Source organism: Uranotaenia lowii, unplaced genomic scaffold, assembly GCF_029784155.1.
Source record: "Uranotaenia lowii strain MFRU-FL unplaced genomic scaffold, ASM2978415v1 HiC_scaffold_508, whole genome shotgun sequence".
NCBI lineage: Eukaryota > Metazoa > Arthropoda > Insecta > Diptera > Culicidae > Uranotaenia > Uranotaenia lowii.
In genome coordinates, this window is record NW_026598432.1 from 1 (window position 1) to 10,126 (window position 10,126).

At 40.4% G+C, this 10,126-nt stretch overlaps 3 protein-coding genes across 3 annotated transcripts; 2 read left to right on the top strand and 1 right to left on the bottom strand.

Annotated features, from left to right (window-relative positions):
* Nucleotides 1-5: 5 nt before the first annotated feature.
* Nucleotides 6-1,529, top strand: LOC129760206 (zinc finger protein 33A-like; the record flags this gene model as incomplete). Its single annotated transcript, XM_055757807.1, has 2 exons — nucleotides 6-22; nucleotides 156-1,529. Coding segments are annotated over 2 exons (1,236 nt in total), but the record flags the coding sequence as incomplete, so codon positions are not given.
* Nucleotides 1,530-3,198: 1,669 nt separating this feature from the next.
* LOC129760209 (uncharacterized) lies at nucleotides 3,199-6,784 on the top strand. The gene is made up of 4 exons (XM_055757811.1): nucleotides 3,199-3,325; nucleotides 3,390-4,179; nucleotides 4,245-4,673; nucleotides 4,733-6,784. Exons 1-4 carry the CDS (start codon nucleotides 3,312-3,314, stop codon nucleotides 5,960-5,962), a joined length of 2,463 nt encoding a protein of 820 aa, XP_055613786.1. The 5' UTR covers nucleotides 3,199-3,311; the 3' UTR covers nucleotides 5,963-6,784.
* On the bottom strand, nucleotides 6,049-8,982 carry LOC129760210 (zinc finger protein 333-like). Its single transcript, XM_055757812.1, has 4 exons — nucleotides 8,732-8,982; nucleotides 8,423-8,631; nucleotides 6,866-7,837; nucleotides 6,049-6,771 (listed from the first exon to the last, which is right to left on the bottom strand). Exons 1-4 carry the CDS (start codon nucleotides 8,849-8,851, stop codon nucleotides 6,144-6,146), a joined length of 1,929 nt encoding a protein of 642 aa, XP_055613787.1. The 5' UTR covers nucleotides 8,852-8,982; the 3' UTR covers nucleotides 6,049-6,143.
* Nucleotides 8,983-10,126: the final 1,144 nt, after the last annotated feature.

The following is a 10,126-nucleotide window of genomic DNA, read 5'->3' on the forward strand; positions in this document are numbered from 1 at the left end:
ATTTGACCATCTACAGCGATGTGTAAGTATTTGAAGCGAGGAAAATGGCTGAACAAAGCGAATTGAAAACTATCGAATTTTCACCTCCCGTTTCCTTGTTTTCGGTGGTTTATGTTTTTCTTATTCTGATTTTTTTTTAATCCCACATTCGACAGACCAAGCGAGACTCCGGGATCGTATTGTAGATTCTGTTTCCGGGACACGGAGCTTATCCCGATTTTCCACCCGGTCACCCAGGAACCTGTCAATAGGCAGTTAATCGATATGGTTTTGGAATGTACCGATATACGGCTACTGGCCAATGAAGACTTTCCGTCGTCCGCCTGCCAGGGTTGCCTTCAGTTGCTACAGGAGTTTTACCATTTCCGTCAGCGTACAAAAGAATACGATCGTATGATACGGACAAAAACAGTTCCGCGGTCGGATGGTGAGGTGCTTATAGTCAAGCAGGAACCCCTCGAAGATGACACGCTGGAAAGTGTCCGGAGACAGTATTTGGCAGATCAACTTCAACAACAGTCGGAAGAGGAAGATCAGGAAATGGAGGCTGAGGATGACGATGAGGAACATGAAATCGGAAGCAGCAGCAGTACACTCACTGCCGAAGAGTCACGGGATGAAGAATTTGAGCATCCTGAATTGAGTGCCATCTTTAAAGTGCGTACTACGTCTGGTTCGAGTGGTTCTAAGACTACTGGAACCGGAACGGCAGTAGCTATGGAAGAGAATCGCTGCATGGCATGCGGTGAAAAATTTATCTCCCGAGAGGCCTGGATCAATCATCTGCCTCAACATGCCGCCGAGCGACCCTTCCAGTGCCATATCTGTTTGGCACAGTTCAAAACCAAATACGTGCAGCAGAATCATATTAAAACCGTTCACCAAAACATACGCTCGTACCAATGCGAAATTTGTATAAATCCAGTTCGACAGTTCAAGAGTAAACGCACATTAGAGGACCACATGCGATACCACACGGGCGAACGGCCTTTCGTTTGCGTCCAGTGTAACCTGAGTTTTTCCTCGGGCAGTGTACATCGCAATCACATGTATAGGCTGCACCGAGAAATGCGTAAGAAGGATCGCAAGTGCAACTTTTGTGACAAAGAGTTTGACCGAATATTGGATCTTAAACGACACCAAACAAGCTACTGCGAAAAGATTGTAGGTCGGGCTATGCCGAGCGGCTGTAAACGCCATCTTGAACAAAGCATATTTTCACTCGATTTTCCCAAAAAAGGGAAATGCAAGGATACGATAACAGAAGCAAGCGAATGCTACAAAATAGTTTATTTCGCACACCCACAGAAAGTAACAGAATTTGGTATTTCTATAGCAAAGATTAGTGTTTATCCGCCAGTGAAATCAACGTAATAAATATAAAACAAACTGTACTATCAACACAATATAGGTTATAGATTTGTAAGGTGGTGCTAACATCCCACGTAATCAGCAGAAAAATATATAGTTTTTAAAACGAATAATAAATGCATTACATGGACATTGGAGTGTCTTCGGTGTAAAGAAAAGCATTGCAGAGTTTTTCTGGAATATTTGAAAGTCCTTGACCATAAAATTATTTCTGCAGATTTATTTTTAATGTTTAAACGAGTTTCTTAATTTGAAAAATATGGTTTCAATTCTCCGATGGCAACAAAACTTACAATTTGAATTGATAATTTTCTTTTTGTATAACGACCGTGAGCCCTTACGTCGCATAAATCAACAGCAACACGTTGAAATGTTGTGTTAGTCTAAATAAAGTTCGACAGTTCGAAAAATTCAAAACTGTAGACTTATTGGTTTCAAAAACAATATGTATACTGCCTCATTACGACAAAATCTATCAACACAATTCAGTAAAATATGCCAAATGCGGTGTAAATATCCAAAGCTCATAGATCTTTTTTTATAAATGTTGTACCAAAAAACATTGTAATGAATTGTAATTTGTTCACTTTAACGTAGTCTGTCAGTTATGATGTACTAAATTTATTACGTATTACATTTGATAAAATCTAGAAATTTACATACTTATACAAGTGACCACTATTCAATAATGGTTCATCACATTATGTTTCGTTCATTAAGTTGATTATACAATTAATTTCGAATCGAAATATATTCGTTAAAAACAGTCCTAAACCTGATGGGTTGGTATACTAAACGAAAGTTGATGTTAATCATAAATGTTTCAGAACAGAAAATTATAATTTATTGACATTACACAAATATGAATTTCGTTAAGAAATTAATTTTAAATTTTAGTACTTACCGAAAGGAGAAATTACAGCACATATCGTTAACCTGATTTAAAAATTTTATGAAAAAAGATAATTTATTGGGATCATTTTAAACTTACACTAGTGATCCTGGAATCAAGGATAATGTATCCGCAGAGCTATCCCCAACAGATCCCCGACTTCAAGCGGTGTTTCCGTAACGTTGGTAGCACTTTTCAAAACAAAACACCGGTGAACACCTGACGGAGTTTCATCAATTTCATTTTCATAGCAATCAACGCATTTAGTTAATTGAGAACAGATTGTAGCCTTTTCTAAGCATTTTGCAAACGAAATTATTTGAATCGCGCTTCGATTTCGTATTTTTGAAGTGAAAAAATAAACGGAAACTGCGCTTAACCGGTAGAAGCGTGTTCACCTTCACGACATGATTAGTGAAAATGCAACCGCGACTAGAGAGGCGTTACCCTCGTTACGCACGCATCGAAGACAAAAAAAAAGGAAAAAAACCTTTTGTTTACAACGATGACGTCATGAATGTTTTTGCTGTTTTTTGCGGATCGCAGAGGTGCCAGGTGTACTGATTTTTCAAGATTTTTTAAATGTACTGAATCGTACTGATTTTTCATAAATATAAAAATTTTATTTAGATTTTAAATTAAACATTTCGTATTCAGAATATCATTTGAGGCGTTACCAAATAGAAAGATGACGTCATAACAATGTTTGTTGTGATTTTTACCGCGAGCCGCAGACCCTCTTTCGGCCAGAAGAAAAGTTAAAAAAAATCAGCAATTGAAATTATTTTTCTGCACACTTAATTTTGAAGCATTCAATGTGTCTTTTCAATAATGAAAGAATACAAGCACATTTTTTTCCAGGTTTATACTTAACTTATATTTTTATGACAAAATAACTTTGCTGGCTTAATCCTTTTTGAAAATGTCAGTAAGCATTCAGCTTTGCGTTACTCGTGTGCATTTACGAATGGAGCGAAAAGTGTTCTTATATCAGTAAATTTGAAAATCAAATTCTGAATTTATTACATCAACTAAACGATTCAAGGCCATGGAAGTTCCCAAGTAAGATTTCATTTTAGTCGAATTGCTTTTGTCTCAAAAAATAATCAAACTGATTCTGTTCCAGAGAAACAATCCTAAAGTATGCCGCCGGCAATCAAGAGGATAACTTTTGTCGTCTTTGTTTTATGAAATCCTTTAAGCTGCGGAACGTTTTTCCCTTCGGATGTGATCCCGATGGAGAGCTGTACCGGAAAATACGGGATTTGGCATTGATTCAGCTAGATTTTGCTACCGAACCCAACTGTTGCGTCTGCTTCCGGTGCATCACCCGGCTGGAAGAATTCCGCCAGTTTCAAAACCAATGCGATGCTAACAACAATGCTCTGTTTGAGGCCCTCGGTAAATCTACCCGTCTCGTTGCACAAGAAAAGCAACCGGAGGAGAAGAAAACCACCGTTCTCATCAAAACGACACCTGGTTTACTCAAAACACCAAAAGTACTTCTTCAGAAGATAAACGACATAGATCCGTTCAAGGATTCGGAACCGGTTACTCCAAAAACTCCGACGAAAGCCGAAGAAAATACTAGAAGAAGTAAACGCCAATCGGCGTTGCAACATAAATTTATTAAAACCACTCAAGAGCAGTCCGGAGAAATAGTTGACCGGAGCCACATCATCGAACAAATAAAAATCGAGCCAGTTTATGCGGCTTCGTCTGACGAAGAATCTGAATTGTTCGCTAACGAGATTACCAGTTCCAGCGAAAGCGAACCGGAATTCAAGAGAAAGAGGAAGGTTTTTCGATCAACCAAATCAAAAACACCAACCGATTCTGGGGTGCCCCCGAAGAAGCGAACGAGTCGATCACGTTTGAATGTTTCCGCGGAAACCGATCTCGATGAATCTTGTGAGGTGAGAATCATTATGAACTTTATGGTACCAAAGCTAAACACTTACATATGTTGCTCTACTTTCAGCAAACCGGGAGTTCCACCGAGTACAGACTGTACAATTGCGGCCATGGCGGTGTAAATGTTTCGTTCCGTGGCAATCGGTACCTCAAATTTCGTATGCATAAGAAAGCAGACGACCAGCCGCGAATATACTGGAGATGCATCGAAGAGAATTGCAGAGCACAGGTTTACACCGAAAACGCAAATTGGGGGACCGTTTACTGGCAAGAGAAAACTAACAAGCATAACCACTCGACAGATATTGACGTAGACGGAATGGTAGATGCCTTGGTAAACAGCCAAGATCAAGATGGTTTGCAGAATGCCGAGGATGAAAAGTTGGAGGTGTTGGCTAGTGGCAAAAAATATTACAAATATTCGATTCTTAAATTGCCCAATGGCGATGATATTTTTGTTTACGGTGGTCACCGACATCTCCTACTCACGGAAAAGGTTTGAACGGTGTGGGTAAATTGTACTGTTTTGTTTACTTTTTTTTTTTTAATTTGCAGGCCAATGGAATGAAACTATACGGATGTACTGTCAAAACGTGTAGAGCAGTGATCTATTACAGGAATGTAAATGATTGGAATATCTACAGTGGGTCAGGCAACATGGCCAAAGAACCGGTTACATATAGGAAATGCCACAAAATTATGTCTTTCGAAAATCACTATTATTACTACAGTGGAAATAGATTTAAATATCAAAAGGCTGCCTTGCAATGGTACTGTTACCTGAGAAAATCGCACAAATGCAAGGCTTCAATCACCACAACGGAACAGGAAGTCGTACTGAGTAATAACAACCAAATGCGGAAAAGGCCACATAACCATTCAAAGGATGCGTACAATTTGGATGAAATGCAAAATATCATTATAGGTCAGGAGGCAATTCCCCCAATCGAATCGAGCGAATATCACGTGGCAAAGAACGTGTACGGTTTCGATTTTATCATTTTTGAAGGGCTCCGCTACACCATAGCGAGTAGTAGGACCAACGGAATTAAGTTTTGTCGTTGCGTAGAGGCGGTTGAATGTAAATCAACTATTTTTCTGCACCCTAACGGTGTCATCGTTAAGTATATGTCCGATAACGACCATTCCCATCAGCTTCCAACAGAGCCACTTGACATTGGTGCATCGGACTATGTCCTCCAAACACCAGCCGAGGAACGTATCGGAAAAATGTTCTGGTGGCACAACGGTTTCAAATACCGCCGACAATATGGAAGTGATGATAACAGAGTTCGCTACCGTTGTGTTGAGCGTTTTGAAGGCTGTACGGCTTCCTTCACGTCCGACGCTTTCGGCAACCTGTTACGGGACAATACGACAATCCACAACCACCGCCAGCCCCACGACGATAAAGAACGGTTGCGAGCTCAGTTCGAATCAGAAGGCACCGCCGACTATCAGTTAGAGAAGTGCCCGGTTGATGGTTGGGATGTAATAACATACGGCGAAGGTCGCTACTGTCACTTCTATAACCATCGGGATGGATGGCGCGTTTGGCGTTGCTTCGCCGGTCCCAGTTGTCGCTCTACTCTGTTCCAGGACCCAGCCGACGGGCGGGTATTCAATCCAGAAGAGTTTCTACACCATCACGACGACATACGGTCGGGCACTAGAAGAGCAACGAGGAAAAAAGAAAAAGAACGGGCTGCCCAGCGACGGGCTCAGGAGAAAAATGTTTTCAGCGACTCGGCAGAAAGCGAAGAACTTCATTACGATCTAGAATAAGTTGACGATCATGTTGGGCATCCATGCTGTTGTTTTATGAAATGATTATTTTAAGGATTACCATTTGTCATTCACGAAAAAAAACCGTTTTTTCTAAATTTTATCTTTATTCCTTCATTTAACGTATAATGCATACCACAACATAAGTGTAATAAAATCCGCTTTTCAGATAATGGGTACTTTAATCTACAGCCAAATGCTCATGTTGTTGTAAATAGCTGACGCTCACATTGGCCTCTTCCGCTATGCTGGTATCGTCGATGATGCTGGAATCATCGACCACTACCCCACTCTTGATGTCCATTGATGTTTCGAGAGCCATCGAACTCTCACCGGGTTCGACCTTAGACTTATCCGATGATCCTCCGCCGGATGCGCCAGACGATCTGACGCCGACCCCGAGCCATTCCAGCGACTGGGCCAACGGATGGTCGGCGTGCTTTTTGGTCTTCAAATGACAAATTAGATTTTTCTTGAGCGAAAACTCTCGTCCACAGATCGGGCATCGGAATGCCGGACCCTGTTCGTGTTCCAGGACGTGCACTTTTAGGCGCTGCCGATCATTGAAAACTTCACCGCACTTGCTGCAACGGTATTCCTCCGGGAAGTGCTTTTTGCGCAGATGGCCCCCGATGGCCGTGGTGATACAGTTGCAGATCAGACACTTGTACTTTTTCAGTGCCCCCGGTGTCGGGACTTCATCTGGAGGTGCATCGACGTAGAACTGGGTCCAGCGGCCGGGCGACTGATAGTTTTCGTTTTTCTCGTGACGCTTCTCGTGCCAGCGCAGTGAGTTTATGGATGTGTACCTGTGGAGAAGATGCGATTAAAGGATTTAAACTTTTTTTCTCAAATTGGATTTTGAAAATTTAAAAAACGTAATAAAGTGAAATCCCAACTCACCTTCGCTGGCAGTATTTGCAGTGGAATTCCTGATCCGAGTGGAACGTCTTGATGTGATTCGTCACGGCGTCCAATGTTTTCAGCTTTTTGTGACAGATTTTACACTCGTGTTTCGGCTCACTTTGTTCGTGGACCCGCCCAATATGCCGCCGCAGTTTGTGCGATTCAACAAATTGCTTGCCGCAATGCTCGCAACTAAACTGCTTCGTGTGTGTCCGCAGATGGATCAATAGGACCAGCTTGGTGGGGAATTCGCCTCCACAGACCTCACAGAAGTGGGGTTCTTTCTTACCGGAAACCTCCGGGTGAACCATCTGCACGTGTAGACTAATGGCATTTGAGCTGCTGTAGTGTCTATCGCAATGTTGACATTTGTAAGGCTTCCGGTGCATCTGCAAATGATTGTTCAGTGTTGTTACATTGTTAATGACAACGACTTCTTTCACGCAATCTGGACAGGTGTACGGCAAAAGGTCGCGATGTTCACACAGATGTGCTAGCACAGCGTCGGCATTTTCCAGGGGTAAACCTTTGCATACGTAACATTTGTGATCATTCTGGCGAGGACGGTCCGGATCCAGGAATCTCGTCTTCTTACGGCCCGGTTTGCCTTTCAGCTTTTTGCTATCTGTGGTATTCTTTTTTCGCCGAACATTTCGCTGTTGACGCTTTTTACGGGCCGCCTTCCTCTTCTTACGCCTCACTAGCAGCTCGTCTTCATCACTGTCCTCGCTATCGTCCTCACTGTCGTCATCATCATCGCTGTTTTCATCCCTTTCATCGTCATCATTGGACTCGGAAGATTCCTCCAGCTTATCAATCTCTTCTTTAGAAGGCGTGTAGTCTTCGTCCCCTGTTCCGATTTCGTTTTCATCTTGCTCCAAGTATTCTTCATTGATGTAATCTTCGTCAGTTTGTTCAACATCTACCTCATGTTTGATTTCCAATATTTTTCCAATATCAGCTACCACGCTACAAATAATGAAAGAAAGTTAAAACAACGAAGCAAGTATTTGATTTTGTAGATTTAATTTAACTTTGGAACTGCAAATTTCATCTTAACTATCTATAATCCAACATAAATCTAGAATTCTGAATGATTTTATCTGACATTAACAGTTTGATCACACTACAACTTGTTTAAACTTTTAATTGCACATGTGCAATTTATTTAAGATAATTTAAATAAAATTAAAATATGTAGGTACAGTTAAAGTTAAGTAAAGAAATTGTTAACGAAGAAAATCACGTATTCAAACTTCAGTTTTATATCACAACAATAACCCTTTTTCGATATTATTTCTTATTATCAAAATAAAAAAATAACTGTTAAAATAAGGTAAAATGATTGATTTGTTGGGATAAAAAAAATTAAGTAATAATTAAAACAGATTTTGCTATCAGTGCGCGATTGATGGAATAATTGTAACTCGTTTCAAATCAACATCTGATACGAATACGCCCATTTTGAAAATCAATATGTCTACTATCGGGAGAGATACAGAAAACAAGAGAGACAGCGCCCCATCCATTTCCCACTATCATAAGTTCCCTTACAGTTCTTGCTTGCAGGCTTCTTCCAGTACTTCCACCTCGACCTCTTCCTCCTTGATCTCAACCAGTGGAACGTGCCTGCCGGAATCGATCAGCTGCTGCCGTAGCTTCAAGTCGTTTCCCCGGAAGAAGGATATCGTTTCCTGAATTTTGCGCATCTGGGTGGCACACTGCCGGCATACCTGCTGCGGCAGTCCATCGCGGACATCCACCTGCGACGAAGGAATAAAGAAAATGACAAAAACAAACGAAAAATCAACCATTTCCCTGCTAACAATCCGGAACGGCCTATAAAAAAAAATTGCTGCTCACATGAACGCGTAAAATTTCCTCGAAAAGTAGGTTGATCGATCCCTGCGGATGGCTTTCAAATATTGACCGCAATCGGGGCCGCGGTTCGGTACACAACCTACAGATCAGGCTGAAGTTCATCGCGGACACAAAATGGTAAAATTTTCAATGAATAAAACCATTAAAAGTGCACGGACAGATCCGATACGATACGGGAGATCCTCGTCGCTTCCACTTCGAAAAAACTTTATCCGTCAAATTTGCACAGTCGGTTAAGAAAATTCAAACTGCGGAAAAAATGCACCCTCCAGCATACACTGGAAAAAAACAGTTCTGTACACTGATACAAATTGAAACGTTTAAATTCGTTTAACTGGCAGAGTGAAATCGCAGACACCATATACCCAGACTGATCAGTGGCGGTTGAGCCCATACAACTACAAATCGCCCAGAACCATACGCCATCTATCGGGGCATCGTGAAACCATTGTGCTTCATCAAGAAAAAAAAATGCACTTGATAATTAACAAGCCAAATGAAAACTTGTTTGATTGAATCACCTATGAGTATTTGAAATTCTTTTTAGAATATTTTCAATTTGGTTTTTGTCTTCAATGTTGAACTGTTTACTCTAATTTACTGTATCATGATAAGAAATGAATGTTGTACACACCATGCCCGTTGATCGATTTAGATGAAAAAATACAAAACTTACGTTGTATCGGTCCTTAGTTTAGAGCCAATTATTTTGGTATTCAGCTTTGATTTCTAAATTTATCCGGCTGAGTGACAGTTTGAAATTTATAATGTCCGCATTAAATAATTCATTAAGTTCTGAATTGTTCGTCTTATTCTGTTTATTTATAGTTTACTACGACAAAAAAAAACAAACTTCATAATATGATTTATTATATCCTTGAAAAACTTGAATTCCAATCAATCTTAGCTGTTTTGGCTAATATCTAGATTGGTTTGAGGAGTGAAATACATTATCGTTGGAATGATTAGAACTTGTTTAGACAATTTGCAAAAAAAAATTAAGTAGAATAATAAATATGACGAATGTATTGGCCAGCGCTTTAATCATATTTACTTTTTTTTTTTGTTTCAATTATAGTCTTTTTACAATCTTTATAGCATTCGCGACTTTATCAACGTTGCAGTTGGCGAATTGTTATTGAAAAACTATCCGGTACAACTGTGTTCGATGTTTACTCTTGGGCTCGAACTCGCGGACATCGGCTCAGGAGGCAACAGACTTGCCAACTGAGTTATATCACAAGCCTCAACCATATTTACTGCTGGTAGTGTTCGTGATATAATGCTGGTTGTTTCAATAAAATTTATATTTCGATTTAGAAATATAACCTCAGAAACTTTTTTAGCCTTATTCTGGACTAGGGGAAAATAAGCCTA